The sequence below is a fragment of the Heloderma suspectum genome, chromosome 3, assembly GCF_057233095.1.
Source record: "Heloderma suspectum isolate Gila_16-S chromosome 3, 16-S_ref, whole genome shotgun sequence".
Lineage (NCBI taxonomy): Eukaryota > Metazoa > Chordata > Lepidosauria > Squamata > Helodermatidae > Heloderma > Heloderma suspectum.
In genome coordinates, this window is record NC_139460.1 from 37,629,391 (window position 1) to 37,651,548 (window position 22,158).

At 43.3% G+C, this 22,158-nt stretch overlaps 1 protein-coding gene across 3 annotated transcripts in view; it reads left to right on the forward strand.

Annotated features, from left to right (window-relative positions):
- The window catches only part of MTUS2 (microtubule associated scaffold protein 2), a 355,312-nt gene that overhangs the window by 94,150 nt on the left and 239,004 nt on the right, over positions 1-22,158 (forward strand). The window contains exon 4 of one of the 3 annotated variants that reach the window (XM_084841649.1): positions 4,631-4,660. The exons of the other annotated variants lie outside the window; for them this stretch is intronic. Within the exon in view, the coding sequence (XP_084697775.1) occupies positions 4,631-4,660 (30 nt within the window). The remainder of the gene's footprint in view (positions 1-4,630; positions 4,661-22,158) is intronic. 3 annotated transcript variants of the gene reach the window in all.

The window sequence follows — 22,158 nt, forward strand, 5'->3', positions numbered from 1 at the left end:
GACATCAGGCAGTATCCAACAGAGAGGAGGGGATGCTACCCAATAGGTCCAATAGCCTATGGTCTATTTAACTGAGTTAATCCCACCGTGGTAGCCTGTTTTGGGGAAAGGCAGGTTATACAGCTTTTAAAGTTTAAACAGGAAAAAGTCCTACAACTCCCAGCATGCCCCAGCCAGCATGGCTGGCTGGGGCATGCTGGGAGTTGTAGGGCAATTTTCTGTCTAAACTTGCATAGGATTGCGCCTTTAATCATAACTAATAAACATTTTCAAGTATTCCATCTATGACCAGCTCACTCTTTCTCTACACAAAGACATGATTGTTATTAATAATTAAACATGCCTGTGTGCTAGGTATGCATATCAAAGACACAGATTGGATTTAAGAAAAAGGGGGGTGGGTACTAAGTGTTTGATATGTGTTGATAATTTTGCTATAACTATTTGTGATGCTCCAGAATAATGATAGCAAAGTTATATGCATCTAACAACACAAATGTCCTTGAAATATATTGCGGGGGGGGGGCAATTTTAATATTGATTATATGTCCCAAGAGCAGGTCCTGAAACATTGTGAAATTTGCCCCCCATTCCCATCCACAGAATATCCTCCCCTCCTTGAAATCTGATATGGTGCTTATGTCAAGAGACTGGCACAGGAAATCAGGAGGTAAAGCAAAATGCTGGCCTCTCTTGCAATATGGCCTGATGAAGTCATTGGAGATGGCTTAATCAGGTGGATAAGTTAACATGCCTATAAGGTACGCCAGTATAAAAATGCTGAACCCCCATTAGAAACAAAGGACAGTGAAATGCCGGGATGCCCTTCACGAGCAGAGGAGGTCAACTCCTGCTAGTCCAGGGGCTCTTGAAAGCATTTTGCGTGGCCTTCCCACAAGTTATCAAAGAGGAAGAGAAACAACTTCTGGGTACAAGAGGTTCAAACCCTACACTATCCAAGAGAGTAGGGATTCCCATCAATAAGTATCCTCCCTGTATCCATTTCCCTAACTGATGTAGGAACCTACAAAATGTAGGTTCGTGTTTTTATGATCTACTTCTTTCTTTCTGTGGCTACTAAGCGTGCTCAGTCCTCACTGAGCAGGGTTTTTTTGGGGGGGGGTCTGCCCCCTTGGGGCTTCAAATAATTTTTATATGCTTGTGCAAGCCTCAGGGTTCCTCCAAGCATGCTGTTCTTCCTTCGTATTTCTCAATGGCCCTGTTTTAGCTCTAATCCTGTTGGCACTAACCATAAGAACATAAGAAGATAAGAGCCATGCTGGATCACACCAAGGGTTCTTCTAGTCCAGCATTCTGTTGGCACAGTGGCCAACCAGCTGATAGCAGGACATGAGTGCAACAGCACTCTCCTGCCCATGTTCCCCAACAACTGGTGTACATAGGCATATTGCTTCTGATACTGGAGGTAGCATAGAGCCATTAGGACTAGTAGCCATTGATAGCCTTCCCCTCCTTGAATTTGTCTAACCCCCTTTTAAAGTAATCCAAATGGGTGGGCATCGCTACTGTATAAAGCTCTTGCACTGTATAAAGAAGTTCTTCCTTTTATCTGTCCTGAATCTCCCACCAATCAGCTTCATGGGATGACCCCATGTTCTAGTATTATGAGAGAGGGAGAAAAATGTCTCCCTATCCATATTCTCCACACTGTACATAATTTTGTACACCTCTATCATGTCTACCACTTGAGTTCACTATTAGAGGGACTAATTGGATAGCTTGCAAAGACCTTTTTCTTTTACTGATGCCTGTTTTCCAGCACCATTTCTGTAATCAGGTAGCACTGATTGTAATCAAGTAAATGCCTGTGAAAGATGTTAATATTGCAAGAGACCTAATCCTTTTTACTTGTATAATTTCATTTGAAGGTCTGATGACAGGATGTTGCTATGGGGCACAGTTGTACTGGCTGATGGCAGCTTAGCACTAATAATAATAACATAGGACAAGCTAGTTCATTATTCACTAAACACCTTCTTTTGCTTGGATTATGCTGCATTCCCGGAATTGCAATCTTCTCTTTGGGGAAAAAACTGCATTTATTAATTTGTTCCCACCAATGGATTCACATTCTTAGAGACTGAGGCTGCAACCCTGTGCACACATACCCAGGAGTAAGCCCCATTGAACTCAGCGTTGCTTACTTCCAACCACACACAAATAGGATTGCACTATAAATGAGCAGCAGTGCAAAACGTCCCTGCACTACCTGTTTTCCTGCAGAATGAGCTGGTGGTGGCAGCCACCTCCTGGGGCAGAGAATTGGGAGAGAGCAGGGCACCCACAGCACATTGCACTGGCAGCTGGCAAAGGCTGCAGTTTCCCCACCGCCACGTTAGATCAGGGGTGTTGAACCTCTTTCAGCCTGAGCGCCAAATTCCATTTTGGAGAAGCTCTTGCAGGCTGCATTCCAGTGGTGGGCACAGCAGAAGGGAAAGGGCCAGCGTATTGTAGCTTACAGCTCTTACTGTCAGTAACTAAGCCTTAGGAGAGGCATTTCAACCTTTTAGAATGGGGGGGAAATGCAAAAGAAGCTGGGAAACCACCCAGCAATTGGTAGTTGGGGGACAAGGGGGCAGGGGACATGGCTTTCTGGGGAACCTGGGGGCGGGGGTGGATTGGGCCAAATTTGGCCCTGGCCCTGGGGTTCTGTACCCCTGCTTTAAAGTCTCTGGCCCCAAGCTGTTTAGGGCTTTGTAACATAGCAACTCTGTTTTGAAACTGAAACTGAAGTTTCTAATCCATTTCCAAAGGCAGACCCACGTACAACACATTGTCGTAAATGAACTGGGAGATTACCAGAGCATAGATAAGTGTTGTTAGGCTGCAAGTCTGGCCTTAGGGGTGGTAGAGCTGGGCGGTATCCATGGTGCTGAGCTGAGAGGGCGGCTGAGCTGAGCAGAGGGGGCACCAAGCTGAGCTTACTAGCTGTGTTTCTTTCAGTGTACTGTCTGCAGTGAGTTAGGGTGGCAAAAAGCAAAGGCCTGTAACCTTTCTTTCAAGGTTCTACAGGTTGTTTGGGTACTAACTACAAAAACGATCTTCCTTCAGTTAGATTTAAAGTATGTTTCTTTTTCAGTTTCCATTTTGATGTCATTTGTGCTAGGTAAAGATCAGTGGAACGCGGCTTTTCTTTGAGGCAACTTCCCGAGCACTTAGCACTTCAAATACTGTAAACACTATAAGCACTGTATATTGATTGATTGATTGATTGATTACATTTATATCCCACCTTTTTTCCTCCTTAAGGAACCCAAGGTGGCATACATAGTCCTCCTCCTCTCCATTTTTGCCTCATAACAACAACCCTGTGAGGTGGGTTGGGCTGAGAGTCTGTGACTGGCCCAAAGTCACCTAGTGAGCTTCCATGGCTGAGTGAGGATTAGAACCTGGATCTCTTGACTCCCAGTGCAAAACTCTAGCCACTACACCACGCTGGCTCTCTATTTAGTAATACAGTAATATAGTAATAGTAGTAGTAGTAGTAGTAGTAGTAGTAGTAATGGTAATAAAATAAAGCCATAAGCCGTAAGAGGTCAGCTGGATACATTTTTTATTTATAACTTTTCTTTATTATTTTTAAAGATAAAAATAATGGACATTTTAAAATAAAGAATGCTTACCAAAGGACAGGAACTGCTATAAAACAGAAAATATTAAAAGTAAAACCTGTGATAGTTCTGCTGTGTTGCATAATGCACTGTCATGGCTCAGAATGTGTTTTTTCAAGCAGGCAAGGAGGAGCTGTAGGCAAGAATTCTCAGATGTAGTCCATGCATGCAAGAATTCTTGCGGGTGGCCCCCAGTTTTGTAACAGATGTGTCCTTGTTGGGGGCAGCACCAGGGCCCCCAACATCACACCTGCACCAGGCCTCACAAACCCTCTCAGTGGCCCTGCAAAGCTGACCAGGAGGCGGGTGGTACCAAACGCACTCCTCGCCCAGGGTGCTATTTATCCTAGGGCTGGCCCTGCCAGGCTGCCTCTGTTCAGGTGGGGTTGTAGCTGTTATATCAGCCAAAACTGATCAAAGGTGCTCCTAGGCACCTGTGCCTCAAGGGACAATGATGGATCCAGGTGGAGCACCTCCAAACTGTGCCTTTCATTCTTCAGGGGCAGTGCGACCCCCTCGCTGTACATGCACTGAAATACATATAGAGATGGTGCCAAAGTACAGATTAAATCAGATTTTCTCCCTCCTGATTCTGTGAGTCTGCCAAATAAAGCCTATTTTAGAAAAGAAATCTGTTGATTGGTCTTATTCATTCTGTTTCTTACCTACACATTCGTTCGTAGGTTTCTTCCTGGCCTGTAACCAAGTTCGCTCGCCTGGTAATAATTTTTTATTCTTCTTCTGCAGTATGTTTATATACAGACTACTAGGAAGATTACTTCCTAGTTACATGCTTAACTAGAAAGAAAATGCTTATGAAGCACTAAGAGTTGCCACCTAGCAGCATGATGCTTCTGAGCTAAGAATAAGAGACTAAAATAATGACAGTGACTACAGCTGTCATGCAATTTTTATGTATGAAATCCTTGGAATTCTAATATACACTCTGTTTTAAGTTGTGCCTTTATTTTAATTAAAGGTTGAAAATGCTTCTGCAGACAGCAAGAACAAAAATCAGCTGAAGAAATGCAAGTGGCATGTATATATTCATTATGAAGTAGATGTTTCAGAAAGCTTTCATCTTTCTTCCCCAATCTGTTCCAGTTAAAATTCTGCCTACAGTTATGCAAACATAATCCAATTTTACTTCAGCCTTGTGTTCTTAAAAACTTTAAAAATATATGGTAAATAGATCTGAAGTATTACCTTAGCTGATGGCTATATGGCAAAGAGCTGAGTAAACCGATGAGGTTTAGTGAATGCCAAATTGCATTCAGTTTAAAATGGCAAAAATCTTGATTAACAGCCCAATGCTATCCATCTTTACTCAAAAGTAAGTTACACCTAGGGTGGCCATTTATGAATCACCACAACTGAAGACACACATCACCGAAAAAAAGGGCAAAAGAAGATGCTGATTTGCATAACATGTCCATATGCTAATTTATATGTATAGATGTAAATTTAGAAATAATTATTATACTTTACATAAAAATACATTGCTCATGGAACACTGTGACCAGGGGGCCTGTGTGCTTTGCTCAGTCTGCTGTGATCTTGAAGACTCAGCTCTTCATTCTGATGTTTCTTTATCTTTATAATGGACTGGACAGCCCTTCAAATGGAGGATGCCTTCAAAATAAAGGATAGTTCTCTGGCAGCCCTTTCAACAAAGGACGGCCTTCTGTAAAGGAGGACACATGGCCACTGTATGTAAGTTTTTAGGCCACCAAGAGGGGAAGATTAGGTAACTGAAATTCCTCTTCCCAAACCACTAATGTTTTGTCCAACCTTTCCTTGGGCTGAATCTACACATAGCAGTTCTACCGTTATCATAACTATTAGTGCTCATTGGTGTCATGTGTACCAGTGGTTATGATAACAGTATGAGAATGGTATGCGAACTGCTATGGATAGATTCAGATTTGGACTTTTCAAGATTATGGATGGAACAGCAATATGGAATCAGAGAGCATTATCTTATTGCTAAGATTTTCCAGTATGCCTTCCCTGCAAGTAGGGATGTTGGAGAAATCCGCAACAGAACCAAATGGTTTTGGATTTTCATGAATCCAACTCATGGATTCTGCAGCAGACCAGCTTCTCCCCTGTCATGCGGCTTCCATGGACTTGAGGACTGGTTTTCTAACTCTCCTGAATTTTGCGCAAATTATGTCATTGAAAAATATGCAAACTAAAAAACCCTGGCCAAATATGCGCATTCCCCCCCAGGCTAAAGCATGAAAATGTGCTTTTGGGGGGAATTTGCACATTTTTGCATGTGCAAATTTGCTCAAATGCACATTTGTGCAAATTTGGAAACAAAAAAGTCTGATTCCATCATGGGCAGACGATATAACAAAAGGTGCCTGACAATCCACGGAACACAGACGGAATGGATTTTGCACAATCCATACATCCCTACCTGGAAGACATAGTGGGAAACTTAGCAATGAGGTTGTCATCTCAGCGGAAGCCTACACATTTAGTTTTGGAAGGATGAGGCCTCTGGAGCCAGTGACCCAAATTATAGACCCACAAAGGCTAGCCCCTATCATCAGGGATTGAAACAATTTTCTCCCCATAACAGCTGGATACAGAAATAAAATAGCAGTTTCCAACAATATGGAAAGGGAATTGGGGTATTTGGGGTAGAACATGCATGGGGAACCTTCCGCCCACAGGCAAAATTTGTCCTGCCATGCCTTCCCCCATAAAGGCCTGATGTGAAGCCTGTTACCAAAGACCCACTACCTCAAAGAAGAGAGAGGGGGCAAGCGAGTGACTCCCAACTGAGCCACAGCCTCAAGCAGCCCTCTTCAAGGGCGAGGCCCTGCTTACCTCAACTGCCCCCCACTTCCCCAGTCAAGACAGGCAAGAGTGGAGCATAGCCAGTTCCAAAAAGAGCCATAGCCGTTAGGAGTGCTTCCCAAGGCTGCAGCTCAGTCAGACATTTTCAACCGCATTGTGGTACACTGGGCAGGGAGGCTTAAACCTCTCCCTACAGTGCACCAGGATGAGGATGTAAATCAGGCCTTCTCCACTCCTCAGCTGATTGGCACTGAACAGCTGAGGAGGGGAAGGGGTCCGTTTTTTTATGGCACACTGGTTGGATGGATTTAAACCTCCCCACCCTGTGCAAACCCCACCCTTCGGCTAATCTGCATAGGTTAGTTGAGGGCGTGGGGGCTGAGAAATACCCCCTTTAGCTGATAGGTATAGATCAGCTGAGCGGGGGGGGGGGGAGAGCTGGTATGGATGTGTGTGTGTGTGTGTATGAATGGAGTGGGGGCTTAGGCAGGGGCACAGGATTGTGCTGTGCTTGGCTTTTTGGAATGCTTTCCTGTTTGGCTTGGGGTTTACTTCTGAGTAGACATGCTAAAGATTGTGCTGTGCTTTTCATAGTGCCAACTTTTATTTTTGGCTTGGCTTTTTGGAATGCTTTTATTTTTGGCTTCAGGCTTACTTTTGAACAACATGCAAAGGATTGTGTTGTGCTTTTCTGAGTGGCAACTTTTATTTTTTGTTCATTCTGTAAAAATCACACTTTGGCCCTGCCCACTATATATAATTTAGGTGCCAGGCAAAAGCATTTCTGTTTCCCAAGCAAAAACATTTTTGCTTTTAAGAACTGCTAATGTTAGCATTTTTAACTTAAAGCAAAGAAAAGACAGAACTTCCAAACTCCTATTTTAACATAGTCTTCTCCCAAAAGAGGATCTGTGTCCCATCTGGCAAATGTGACAAACAGGCTGAAGGGGTAAGAGTGCAGCTTGAGGTTGACAGAGAAATGGTCAGGGAATATCTAAGCACCTTAAATGAATTCAAGTCCCTAGGTCCAGATGAATCGCATCCTGAAGAGTTGAAGGAGCTAGAGGATGGACTCTCAGAACCTCTGTCTAATATCTTTGAGAAATCCTGGAGAATGGGTGAAGTACTGGAGAACTGGAGGAGGGCAAATATTGTCCCTGCCTTCAAAAAGGGTGTGTGTGGGGGGGGGAGGGGGAGGTAGATCCAGGGAATTATAGACCAGTCAGTCTGACATCAATACCTGGGAAGACTTTAGAGCAGATTATAAAACGCTCCATCATAGGCACCTTGACACTAATGCAGTGATCACTGGAAGCCAGCATGGATTTGTCAAGAACAAATCCTACCAGACTAATCTTATTTCATTTTTTGACTGGGTAACTTCCTTAATAGATGGTAGAAATGCTGTGGACATAATTTATCTTGATTTCCGCAAGGCATGTGACAACATGCCTCATGACACCCTGATTAGCAAGCTAGTTAAGTTTGGGCTGGATGGCACGACTACTTGGTGGATCCACAGCTGGCTGGAGAGCCATACTCCAAGAGTGCCCAACAATCGTTGCTCATCAGACTGGAGGAGGCATCGAGCGGGGTGTCATGGAGTCTGATCCTGGGCCCTGCGCTCTTCAACATTTTTATGAATGACGTGGCGTAAGAGGTGGGGAATGCTTACCAAATTTACAGATGACACAAAATTGGATGGGCTAGCTAAGACCTTAGAAGACAGAAACAAAATTATTTCGATAGGTCAGAAAACTGGGCAGGAAATAACAGAATGAAATTCAACAGAGTCAAGTGCAAAGCTCTTCATTTAGGAAAAAAGAATAACATGCGCAAGTATAAGATGCTTAGCTTGGCAATAGAATGTGTGAAAGGGATCTTAGACTTGTAGTCTATCGCAAACTGAATTTGAGTCAGTAGTGGGACGTGGCTGCAAAAAAGGCAAACACGGTTTTAGGTTGCATCAATAGAAGTATAGTTTCAAAATCATGGGAAGTAGTCATTCCATTCTACTCTGTGCTGCTCGGACCTCATTTTGAATACTATGTTCAGTTCTGGACACCACGCCGTAAGGTGGATTCAGAAGAATTGGAATGAGTTCAGAGAAGGGCAACAAAGATGATCAGGGAACTAGAAACTAAGTCTTAGGAGGAAAGATTGAAGGAACTGGGTATGTTTAGCTTTGAGAAGACTGAGGGGGGACATGGTGGCACTTTTCAAGTACATGAAATAATGGGCTTCAGTTACAGAAAGGAAGATTTTGGTTGAACATCAGGAAAAACCTCCTAATGGTCAGAGCGGTCAGACAATGGAACCATCTGCCTAGGGAGGTGATGGGCTCCCCATCACTGGAGCTATTCAAGCAGAGACTGGACAGCCGTCTGTCAGGGAGACTTTAATAAACTGGACTCCTGCACTGAGAAGGGGATTGGACTCAATGGCCTACATGGCCACTTCCAACTCTATGATTCTAGGGTTTTACTGTCTATTTGAATACAGTGTTGCTATTTTAGTTTGATGATAATAACAATAGATTCGTAGTAGTAGTTTTGGTTTTTACTCCTTTGTTAGCTGTCCTGTGAATGTATATTTATTGTGAAGGTGTGGGGTATAAATTGTGTAGATAAATATTTTAATCCTTGCTTAGAAAAATAAGCTTTAAGTATCATGAATGTATCTGGATTTGGCTAAACTTCCAAGTTGCTAGTAGGGCAATCCTATACACATTTACTGGGGAGTAAGTCCCGTTGAACTCAGTGAGGCTTACTTCTGAGTAGACACATATAGGATTGCACTGCATGAGGAAAAGCCAGCAGATCTACAGGTCCTGGTTCCAGAAATGGCCCAGGAAGTCAATTTGGTAGGATCAAGAGGCAAAGCAAGATGAAATCTTGGGTAGAGGCATGACAGGATCAAATCCAGAAACAGCAATGTGGAGAAGCAGGGAAATAGACAAGTTGGGAATAGGAATTACTCATGGTACAGGCAGTAAGGGTCAGGGACTGTGCAAGAGAAGAGGAAGCAGAGTTTGATTGCTGGCATCTCCATTTAAAATGAGCTCAGGTTGCAGGGCTAGAAAAACCTCTGCCTGAGACCAGGGCCAGCCCAAGTTATTTTGCTGCCTGAGAGACAAAGGCAAGATGGTGCCCCCTTCCATTCCTGGTACAGAAACCAACTGGACTGGCACTTGAACCTTACTGCAACACTGACAACAGGATATGATCCTACATCACACCTGAGGGAAGCAGGTTAGTTTAGGGGTTGCAGGACAGGCTGTCAGGCACACACAGCTTTGTCCTCCAAGAGAGTAGAATAGCTGGGGGACTGCCATTGCTGCCCCTCCCCCAGTATCTGCCACCTGAGGCAGTTGCCTCACTCTACCTAATGATAGGGCCAGCCCTGCCTGAGACGTTGGAGAGCAAATGCTAATTTAATACATAGCAGTGGAGGCTGGTGGCTCCGATGTCAGTGGGGTGGTGAATCTGCTCTGGGATAGCACCTTGGAGGTGCTGACTGAAACCTGGAGTAGATTCACCGCCCCACTGACATCGGAGCTTCCAGCCCCCAGTGGTACATAGTACAGGAGCCTTCCCAATCTTGTGCCCTCCAGTTGTTTTGAACTTCAGTTCCCATCAGCCCCAGCCAGCATGACCAATTGTCATGAATGCTGGGAATGCTGTAGTACAAAACTAGATGGAATGGTTATAGGGGTGGCTTCATATATTTAGAACAGTTATTTTCAAACTTCCTGTCTGCAGGGACCCGTTTCCACATGAATTTATCTGCTCCAGAACCATTGCATATCTGCCATGTAATCCCTTTGCGTTCTTGAGGATTCTGGGGCCTCTTCACAGGCATACACAGGGCACTGGCCAGGCTGATTGGGCCCTGTCACTGCCCAGTGTGAAATGAGAAGCCATCTTAGAACAAACCTGTGGCTGCACATGGCAGAGGAAGATTGAGAGTGTGGGCAAGCTGTCTTTTGGGGAAGCTGTCCCACCATTGCAAATCTTCTCACCGAGGAACCCCTAATAACCAGCTTCCAAGAAAATGGAGGGATTCCTTGAATAAAGTTGGAAAACCACTAGGTTAGGGACACATGGGCTGTTCCAAGAAGGTAGAGGTCCCTGCAAGGCCCAGTAAAGTTGCCATGTGAACAAACTTGTGCTGTGCTTAAAATTTCTCCCGCATTTTTTTCAACAGTTCTCATTCAATTTCATCGAAAAGAAATTGCTTTAGAAAACAAATTCAAAGGAGAAGAAAATTTTAGAGAAATCCTCTTGGGATGGGTTCAGGGTTATTGTGCTTACCTTACTTATGAGGTGGCTGAGGAGTGTACGCGATTGTCCTCTCTTTCATTGTACAATCATTTCTCTGGCAGCCTGTAGCCTCCTTAGGTTCCCACATGTCAATTATGCACAGGGGAAGGCATCATGAGGTAATTCCTCGCATAGGGCTTTTTCAGATCAGTAAGCACATGTAGCACCCTTGGCCATCTTGCTGTGATTTGGTAAGCTCAAAAACACCACCAAAAGTAATTCAAAATAAACTATAAAATGCCCTCTCAGAGAACATTTTTCCTCAGCAAAGCTCTGTGATTTTTCTTTTCTTACTCCCACCCTCCAGAAATAAAATGCCAGTTAGAGGAATCTTCTCCAAATTTTCTCCACCATTTTTTTTAATGGTGCTTGACTTTCCTTTCCCCCTCCCCACAACTCCCCCCAGAGAAAGAAAATGCTAGCTATGGGGCACTGTGGAGGATACAAAATAGGGGCTTAGCGCCAGCATAGTTGCTGCTTAGGGATGGGCAAACTGGCAATTTGTGCAAATCGAACTGGGAATTGGGAACGAGACAAATGCAATTTGCAAATATTTTGGGCGGACACATGGTCACGCACATGGTCATGTTCAGAGCTTTGAACGGGACATGCTCGCATGTTTTGCGAGCCAAAACAAAATTCCAATAGTCCCTACTACTGTTTTTGCCGCTTGCATTGGCAGCGCAACCCCAAAAACCCTTAGGAAAAAAATAGGGATGTACGAAACGACTTACCTGTTTCATTTCGTGACATCCACGGTGGGGGGGAGGCGCTCTGTCCCTCCCCCTGAAATCCTCGCCGGCTGGCTCCACTCCTTGGCAACTCCATGGAGCCGCCAGCCAGGGCCGCCCGCAGTGACATCCAGCCACTGCTGGGCTGTGCAGGGACGCAAATGGCGGCCGCCGTAGCCGCTGCCATTTGCATCCCTTTTTTTCACCGTGATAGGCTACGTAAATATTTAAGTAGCCTATCATGGCAAAAAAAAAAAGAGGGGGGAACGCAAATGATGGCGGCGGCTACGGCGGCCGCCATTTGCGTTCCATTTTTTTTTTTTTTTTTGCCATTATAGGCTATGTAAATACTTCTGTAGCCTATCACGGCCTCTGCAGGGATGCAAATGGCATCCCTGCATTAGTGTTTGCGGCCACAGACGTGGCCGCCATTCGCAAAGCAGCGCGAACAGCACCAGGTAGGTGCTCCGTTTCGCGTGCCTTTCACGGGGTGGTGGGGCAGGGGGGCTTCGTTCTGCCATGGATTTTGGGGGGCCGAATGCAGTGGCATTCAGCCTCACTGAGATCCATGGTGGAATTCTCCGCCATCCCTAGAAAAAAAACGAAAGAAGCTGTGCTACAAACCCCTGCCAGTGGTGAGCCCTACCTGTGAGAAACTATTGGAAAAGTTTTCCTCTCCTTGGAGAAATTCAGTGAAATTGTCCCCCAATTTCTCTGCCCACAAATAGGGTGGAGAATCTTGAGAGGCTATTTGTGTACAGCTGTAGGTGGGCATCATTACACTTTGTGTGAGATAAATACATCTTACAATTTTTTTAAAAAAAAACCTCGTCAGTTCTTTCTTTGGTAAAGTTTGTGAAGCAAGAGACATGAGCTGTTATGCTGAGATATAATTAGATTCCTGCACTGAGCAGGGGGTTAGACTCGACGATCTTATAGGCCCCTTCCAATCCTACTATTTTATGATATGCTGGCTAATCAGTCTCTTTGAACAGCTGAAAATGAAGTGATTTCTCCTAATAAGCATTTGCCTTGTGTCTTACCTTCATTAAAATTTATCTCTGCCATCCTACTGCACAACCACCTTGTTTGATTAGATCCTTCTGGAATTCCTCAGCCCTCAAAAGCGTTCCCTGACCTAAATTATTTTTGTGTCATCAGCATATTTTAGCCCATTCTTTCCTATTTTATACTTGAGATTATTACTGAATTCATTGGCTAACACTAATATTCAGAGCACCCAGATATTCACATCTTTTCATCATGGCAACAGACCACTTAATCCCCCCTTGTGTTTCTTTTCTCAGTTTTTAATCCACCAGAGGTTTCTCCATTTCAGTGTAAAATTACTTGTTTTCATTAACACTCCCCTGTGTGTGACCTCCTCGGTAGCATTATGCAAATCCAAGTAAATTACATGCCTTCGTCGCCCATCCCCCCCCCCCCCCCGCTCTGCTGTTTATGTTCTATCTAGCTTGTGAAGTTTGCTTGGCTGTTCTTTAGGGCCTTCATGCAAGTTTATTTAATCAAGTCATTTCTTGAAATTTCTTAATTATCTACAGTGACTATAGTTGATTATGTTGATTATCTAGCTCTTAGTAGCTTTTTTAAAAAGTGTTTTCAAATTTAAAAAAATATGAAAATTTTACCTTTGGTTTATTTATGGTTCAATTTTTTTGAGTTCACAGTGACCTGAAGGCTTTTTAATAAGTTATGATGGAAAGCGTAGAATATTGCACCCCATCTGTAAATCTGGGTTCAGAATTATACCCTGGTGGGTTAAGCTGAGCCAGTAAAAAGGATGACATATTCAAAATTGTAACTGAAACTAATTAAACAGTTCATTGAGATACAATACACACAACAGGAGCAGTAGGCAAATAGTAGTGGAGGTAATTCAATGCTAGGCTTACTTAGATGAGACTGATGAGGCCACGTTTGGGGACTGAAATGACCTTGGTCACTAGGCCTTTCCCGACGCGAACCTACTCATATACTGCACTCAACATCTAAGACCCTCCTCTGGCTGTCTAGACTGAGGGAAACTCGGAAGATGGTGGCAAGGTAGAGGGCCTTTTTGGTGGTGACCCCCAAATTATGGAATGGTGGTCTCCCTGACAAAGCCTGCCTGGTGCTGACATTGTTATCTTTTCGGCACCAGGGTAAGACCTTTCTCTTCTCCGAGGCATTCGGCAGCATATGATAAGTTTTAATTGATCCTGGAATGTCTTATGGTTATGGTTGTTTGCTTTTGAGATTGTTTGTTGAAGTTGTTTTAGATATATGTCTCTTTTGTGTATATTGTCTGTTCATGTGTTTTTTATGTAAATGCTTTTTAATCTCTGTATTTTGTATTTTTGAAGTTTTTAATCTTTGTAAACTGCCCAGAGAGCTTCTGCTATTGGATGTTATAGAAATTTTATTATTAATATTATTATTAATAATAGGGTGGCCATCTGTTCTATTCTTACAGAGGACAATCCTCTGTTTGAAGGGCTGCCAGAATCAATTTGATGATGACACCCAATGCTGTCTCTTCTTCACAGCTGGTGCCAAGGAGGCTGTGGAGATCCTGAACTAATGATTCAGTGCTGGATTGGATGTGGGCTAACTAGCTGAAGTTTAATCCAGAGAAATCAGATCCAGACACTACTGGTCAGTTGAAACACTGACACAGGATTGGACATACAACCTGTTCTCGACAAGGTTACAGTCTCTCTGAAGGACCAGGTTCATATTTTGGAGGTACTCCTGGATCCAGCATTGTCCCTGGATGCTTGGGTGGCTGTTTATTTATTTATCACATTTATATCCTGCCTTTTTTCCTCCTTAAGGAACCCAAGGCGTTATACATAATCCTCCTCCTCTACATTTTAGCCTCACAACAACGAACCTGTGAGATAGGTTGGGCTGAGAGTCTGTGACTGGCCCAAAGTCACCCAATGAGCTTCCATGGCTGACTGGGGACTAGAACCCAGATCTCCAGACTCCCAGTCCAACACTCCAGCCACTGAACCACACTGGCTCTCCAGTGTTGTGGCTTGGAGTGCTGTTGCCCAGTTTATTTTATTTTAATTTGTTTGTTTATTTACTTATTTATTACATTTCTATACTGCCTTTCTGCCAAGGCAACCAAGGCATTTTACCATTTGTAAATACCGAAACAAAGAAATGTTAGCAAAACCACACACATCAGAATATAGTCTTCTTCTCAGGCAGTTGATGGCCCTTTCAGGAACTGATGGCACAAGCTCTCTCTTCTGCTTTCCCTCATGGCACACAGGTCTTAAGTAGCTCCAGGAAGGGGAGCAGCTGGACTAATTTTATTTATTTATTTATTTATTTATTTATTTAGGGTGTTTTTACCCCACTCTTCAGCTGAAAAACGCTTTGTAAGTGGCTAACAAAGATGAATATTAAGACAGCCCCTGCCCTCGGGCTTACAATCTAAAAGACACGACACAAAAGGAAAAGGGATAGGGAGGAAGGAGGGGAAGGAAAGCAAATACACCAATGACCGATGTATAGGACCAGGTTGGTCTCCCCCCTGTGATGATGTTCATCCTGGGAGGCAGGAGGTGCAGCCCACCAGTGGCCCTTGGTTCTCTAGCCTATGGATGAGGCCAGAGTCTGCAGTCCCAAGGAACTATCAGCTGGAGGTGCGTGTTCTTTCTAGCAGGGAGGGGTGAAGCAATCTATTTAACCATAGATAGGAGATCTAACCATAGCTATACATGCCTTAGTCACATCCATGTTAGATTACTGTAACGTACTCTACATAGGGTTTCCCTTGAAAAATGTGACAGGAGCTAGAGCTGGTTCAAAATGCTGTGGCTAGAATAATCTCTGGCATCCACTTTTCTGACCGGATTACACCAGTCTTGCTTAAATTATACTGGCTTACTGTTCGTTTCCAGGCTCAAGTCAAGGTGCTGGTAATTATCTATAAGACCCTAAATGGCTTGGTACCAGGAGCTTTGAAGGACTGTTTCCTCCTGCATGAACCTGCCAATCCATTTCAGTAATCTTCAGAGGAATGCTCAGCATTCCACTGCTAAGAGAGGTGTGATTAGTTTGGATGGGGAACAGGGCCTTTTCAGTGCCAGCACCCCAATTGTGGAATTCCCTCCCAAGGCAGAATAGATTAGCCCCTTCTCTGCTGTCTTTTAGGCTCGCAGTTAAGGCACTTTTATTCAGCCTGGCTTTTACTATATTTTAATTTTACTAGTTATTGTTTTTGTTTGAACTGTTTTACTCTGATTTTCAGTGCTCTCTGTTTTTCAGTGTGTTGAGATTTGACTGTTGTAAACCATCTTGTGGGCCTTTGTTAAGGTTGAAAGGCAGTATAAAAACATTTTTTATAAATAAATACATAAACAAATTACATAGGAAAATGAGGGAAGAACTATAAATGCATACAAGGGTGGGGAATAAAGAAACAATAAAGAAATAAAACAATAGGAAGTAATACATCACTAGAGAATTAAATGCAAAACAAATCAATAAAGCCAAGCTCATTTATTTATTTATTTATTTATTTACTTACTTACTTACTTACTTACTTACTTTGTTGTTGTTGTTCAGTCGTTCAGTCGTGTCCGACTCTTCGTGACCCCATGGACCATAGCACGCCAGGCCTTCCTGTCCTGCGCTCTCTCCCGGAGCGTGCTCAAGTTCATATTCATTGCATCCGTGATGCTATCTAGCCATCTCATCCTCTGCCGTCCCCTTCTCCTTTTGCCTTCAGTCTTTCCCAGCATCAGGGTCTTTTCCAGGGAGTTTTCTCTTCGCAACTTACTTACTTACTTACTTACAATATTTGTATACTGCTCCACATCCAAAGGTCTTGGAGCACTGAACAGCAGACAGGATAAAAGAATAAAAACATGTTAAAACAATTTATATTTTTTAAAACAAAACAGCATTCTGACAAATTGAGTTTTGATAAACTGTGGCTGGTCAGTCAAGGAAGGCCTCCCCAAATTACAATGTCTTCATTCAGGAAGTACAAGAAGCAACACAACATTGGCACCTGCCTGACCTCCAGGGGCAGGGAATTCCATAGGAAGGGGGCCACCACACTGAAGGCTCTTTTCCTGCTAGATCCCAGTTGGGCCATGGGTCCATGTGGAACCACCAGGAACATGCCCTCTGATGACTTCAGTGACTAGGCTTTTTGCATATTATGTTCCATCATCCTAAACTCCCTCCAGCCCAAATTCTTACAAGCTAAATTAGTCCAACCCAGGGATGGGCAACCTGCAGCCCTAGGGCTACATGTGGCCTTCAGCCTAATTTCAGACGCCCTCTGCACTCATTCCATTCAGACCTCTGGCAAGAGTGATCATTCACTTCCCTGGCAGCCTGCTGTGTGGAAAGGAAGATGGAGAGAGAGAAAAGGGCTTAGGCCCTAACAACCACTGGCTTTGATTCCACTCACTGCCAAAATGCCCCCCACACACATACACACACAGGTTACCCATGAGGGAATGCGTTCCCCAAGAGAAAAAAAGGTTGACCACCAATGGCCTAACCCATTCTGAGTTTCAGGTCATCCTATGTTTCAAAACAGTTCATAGCTATGAGCCTAGTGGTCCTTCCTCCTTCATCAATCACCCAAGAATGATGGGCGATGTATGCTCCTACATTCCCATCATGGGGTTTTTATATGGATCAGAGATGGAGCGAAACATTTCTATATTGCATATTGGTGGGCACAAAGAGGTGGACACACCCTGCTCAACCAAATTTTATCAGGGGGAAATTTGAAATTTACCAGTGTCCCTGTAGCTTTCCCAATATTTTCCCATTGTCTCATAAATATATTCCATCTCCACATCTTCTCAAAATGAATGCTGCCTCCATTAAGTGTGTTATGGCTTCATCTTCTGCTGTGTCACCTGAAGATGTCCTTCTCAGCCTCTTTTTCAAACTTTATTTCCTATCCTAGCAGTTATCAGCCCAGGTGTCAGGGTGTCATAGACACATTTCCTGTGTCTCAGCGAAATTCACACTGACCCAGTCGATTTCTCTGTAGGCAAAGGTTGTACAGAGCCAAACCTTACAATGTATTTATACTGATATGTTCATTATTGCTTGGGTATTAGATTTCATCATTTTTTTTCTGCTAGAGAGGGGGCACGCCTGTTTTCGGCCAGTATCGGACAGCTCACATGAACTAGGAATCAACATCTGAAGGAAGCTGTCATCTAGCAATCAGTATCTGACAGTATTTCATGTATAATAATAACCAACATTTGCCAGTATCTGACAGCTAACCTGCAGTAGCGGTCAGCATTTGACAGTATCTGATACGTAGCGGTCAGCATTTGAAAATATTTGGCAGCTAACATGAATCAGCAGTCAGTATTTTGCAACATTTGTCAGCTCAGTTGCAATAGAATTTAATAAATTTCACACTAACTTCCACCTATTCACTTAACCTATTAGGAATCACCTTGAACTGATAAAAGCCTGCAACAGGCAAATTCTAATTTTTTTATAATGCAAACAGAATTCTGAAGTTGGATTTTGTCATCAAAATCCAAACTACAAAATTTGAAACTGTGTAAAAAATATGGCTCTTTGTGGAATTTTGTTTCATAAGATCATAAGAAGAGCCATGCTGGATCAGACCAAGGGTCCATCATGTCCAGCATTCTGTTCACACAATGGCCAACCAGCTGTCGACCAGGAACCCACAAGCAGGGCATGAGCGCAACAGCACCCGCCCACCCATGTTCCCCAGCACCTGGTGTACATAGGTTCACTGCCTCTGGTACTGGAGGTAGCACATAGCCATCAAGACTAGTAGCCTTCTCCTCCAGGAATTTGTCTAACCCCCTTTTAAAACCATCCAAATTGGTGGCCATCACTACTTCCTGTGGTAGCGAATTCCATAGTTTAACTATGCGCTGTGTGAAGAAGTCTTTCCTTTTATTTGTCCTGAATCTCCCACCAATCAACTTCATAGGATGACCCCAAGTTCTAGTATTTTGAGAGAGGGAGAAAAATGACCTTCTTGTTCCGTTTATTTCTGAGCAACCCCCATTACACCAACTACCTCCTAGTTGTGTGATGTGAAATTAATTAATCTATATGTGTGTATAATTATGTAATCACAACATTCACTAGATACATGTAAGCTTATCAACATTCTCTTATTATTATCAACAGTCTTCGTCCTTTAGAATAGCACAGTACAAGAGAAACTTATACTATAAATGGTCTGAAAGCATCTCTGCAGTTAAGCAGTCCTAGCCAGTATCTGAATGGTGAGCAACTGAGAAGCCCATTCATACTGCTCTGAGAGGTGCAATAGGATATAAACATTTATCAATATAAATAGGATTTAAATCTAAAGTTGCAATCTTCCATTAAAGTAAATGGGAATTCCTACACTGGCTTCAGTGGGATGTGAATGGCACCCATAATATTTGGTTGATTCTTTTGCTGTCCTGTCTTTTCAGATGAAAGGGAAAGATTTGACTATTCTGTTAGGACTAAATGTCAAAATGAAGCTACTACTATTGATTAAAGCTATCCACAAATGCTTGCTTGACAAGCCCCTGCTTTGTAGTGAACACTGGATGATAGAGGTGAAAGCCTGCTTTCACTTGCAAGGCATTTTTTTTTTTTTCTGATTCCCTGGATTTCTTTGATATCTTCAAAGAGAATTTTGAACTTCTCTGCCACTTTGCCATAGATGAAAGCGTTGCCACTTCTTGGACTGTTAAGCTACGGTCAGTTCAAATTGGACTCACCAGCCAGTGCACGTTCTGGTTTACTTGAGGTTCATAGAGCAGATCTATACTGTTAACTGCTAAGAGTAATGAAAGTGTCGCCTCGATACTGGGGTTTTATGCACCCAGAGCAACACACACATAAATAAACCCACACATGTCAGGACCATTTCATGTGTTCTTTTCCAGGGATATTTTAATGAGACCATTGCAGGTTGATTAAAAAGCAAAGTAGCTCAAATGTTACCTGCTATTTAAACTGTTTAATTAATGTATGTATGTATTTTTAAATGATTTTTAGGCTGCCTTTAAGGGTAAAAACCCTTACATATTTTAATATTGTTTTCATCCTTGCCCTGACCGTTTTTACCAAAGGGCAGCACAGAAATTCTCTCAGGACAGTATCCACCTGTGTCATTCCACTAGCACAAATGACATTGCACGAGTGGAAACTAGGTTGTGAACTATGCGCAAGAGGAGAATCCAACCAAAGTTGCATTTGTGCAAGTGCAGTTGTGCAAGCGGTTGCACAATGGAAAGATTCCGTGGAGCTCTTCTAGTGCTATTTGAGTTTGTGGAAAGACGCTGTTGGATACTGCCCTAAGTAAGTAAATTAATAAAATTAATACGCTGGTAGTGATTGGCAAACTCACTGTGGTCCGGGGCACATGTCACTTACCGGACCCTCACCGGCCACCTGCCCCTGTTTGCCATGTGCCATGAGTCACCAGGTGGTCTGCAAGCACCCGGCGAGCAGTGCACACAGCCACCTGATCCCTTCCCATTTTGTGTAAAAATGGTGGCTTGGCCTTTCTCGTAAAGGCTGTAAAGACACCGTTTATGCAAGATTACAGGGGTAAATGGCCATTTACCCCTGTAATCTTGCACGAATGGCCACTTTATGGCCACCATTTCTGTAACATCGCCCTTTATGAAAAAGGACAAGCTGCCATTTTGCAGCTCGGAGAGGGATCGGGGATCCCTGCACTTCCCCAGCTTGGTGCGCTCAAGTCAGGCAAGCCGGGGGATCAGCAGACTGATGTCCAGGGGGCTGAGCCAGTGAGTTCTCGTCAGGCCTCAAGCCCCAGCCAGATGCCCGTGACATCCGTATAAGCTGGACTGAACATTGAAAACATTTATTTTTTTACCATTTGTTGGGTGAGGGAGAAATGAAACCCCCATGAAAAATTGTATCTGTGTCTGTGGAGAGGATTCTCTGAAATTTGGGGGGCGCTGAGCTTACCAAATGGTGAAGAATTTCCCATTTTTTTCATTGCTTTAAAAACTTTTTCTTTTGAGCCTGACACTGCACAGAGTGATGCACCACTCTCTCTGCAGCGTCCCCCCAGCTTCACTTCTTGGAGTGCCTTGGGAGCAACACCATGTCTTGTCAAGTTATATCACTTTGCTCCCACCGTGTTCCAGCAGGTACAGCTGACAGGAAGTGCGGCTGCACAGGAAGTGCAGAGAAAGCTTTCCACCTCTGCGAGAAGAACAAGGCTTTTAAGGAGAAGTTTAAAAAGCAAGAACAAAAATGGGAAAACCTCAGCCAGCTGAGATAATGGAGTAAGTTAAGCGGTAACCCTTCTCCCTGAACATTTCAGTGGAATTTCTCCCCACACGAAATGAGTAGAAAATCAGTCTGTTTTCTCAGGGGGAGAATATTTTCTGGAAACTTTGGGAGTGGAGATCATTTGGGTCCAGCCCTAAAATTTGGAAGCAATACAGACACCCCCCCCCCACACACACACACACAATGTTACTAATCCAGCCTCTTTGTTTCCACAAAGCTGCAAAACCAATTTATGGCTGACAGCAAATTGAACTTTTTGGACTGAACCAAAACTGAACTCATTAGTGTGGTTCAGAAATGTAGCTGAACAGTATGGGTTTCAAGGCTGTAACCTTGAAACAGTACAGGTTTCAAGGTTAAGTTAACAGTCCTTAACCTTGAACGCAGTCCCCCTTCGTGCGTTCTAGTCACAACAGTGCTTATACTCAATCCTGGCTTGCATTTTAGCTCATGAATTCTTTACTGGAGAGCTTTGGTGAATGCTCTCTTTCCCTGTGTATCCTGAGGACAATCATGCTGATATCCCACCTAAGGACTTGTCACCTTGCATCTGTCTTCTAACTGGCTCGTGGAAAGCAGCATAATAGATGTGCCTCTCTTACTCCACTTCCAGGGCTTCTCATTACTAGCAAAATGCCACCAAATTGGAAAGTATATTGAGAAGAGCTTCAGAATTGATTAACGAGCTGAAAGGATTAATTTGCAGTATACTGAAAGATGAAAAGGGCTAAATATGTTGGCTTGACTAAATAATGATGATGATGATGATGATAATAATAATAGTAGTAGTAGTAAAAAAAACATGGAGAACGGGAAAGCAAACATACTATGTTTGAAGACTATAAATATCAGTGAGAAAGCGGGAATAATTTAGAGAGGTGCCAAGTGGCATTTACTATGTTTAGTGGTTTTACTGGATAAAATGAAAAATGAAGTGTAGATTCAATATCGGGGTGGGGTAGCGGGAGAAACATCCTTTCGGTGAGCCATTTCCCTCTATATTAAGCTACAAAAGGGAACACAAGTCCATTATGTTTTGGAATGTTTAAAGCCAGATTTTACAGAATAGTAGCCCAAACAAAAATTTACTAGGAAAGCCAAAAATTGTATTTGTTTTATACTATTTAAAATATTTATCTACCACCTTTCAGCAAAGCTTCCAAGGCAGTTTGCAAAAACAAGATAAAGGGTGATATCCAGTGCTGCATGAGCAGAAGGTAAACTTACACAATGGATCATTCCCTTCCCCTCCTCCTCCTCCCTGGGGACCCTATACCCCATGAAAAATCTCTCCAGAGGCCAAGAGGGACCTACCAAACTTTGTGTGATGTGTCTTACTGTGCCATG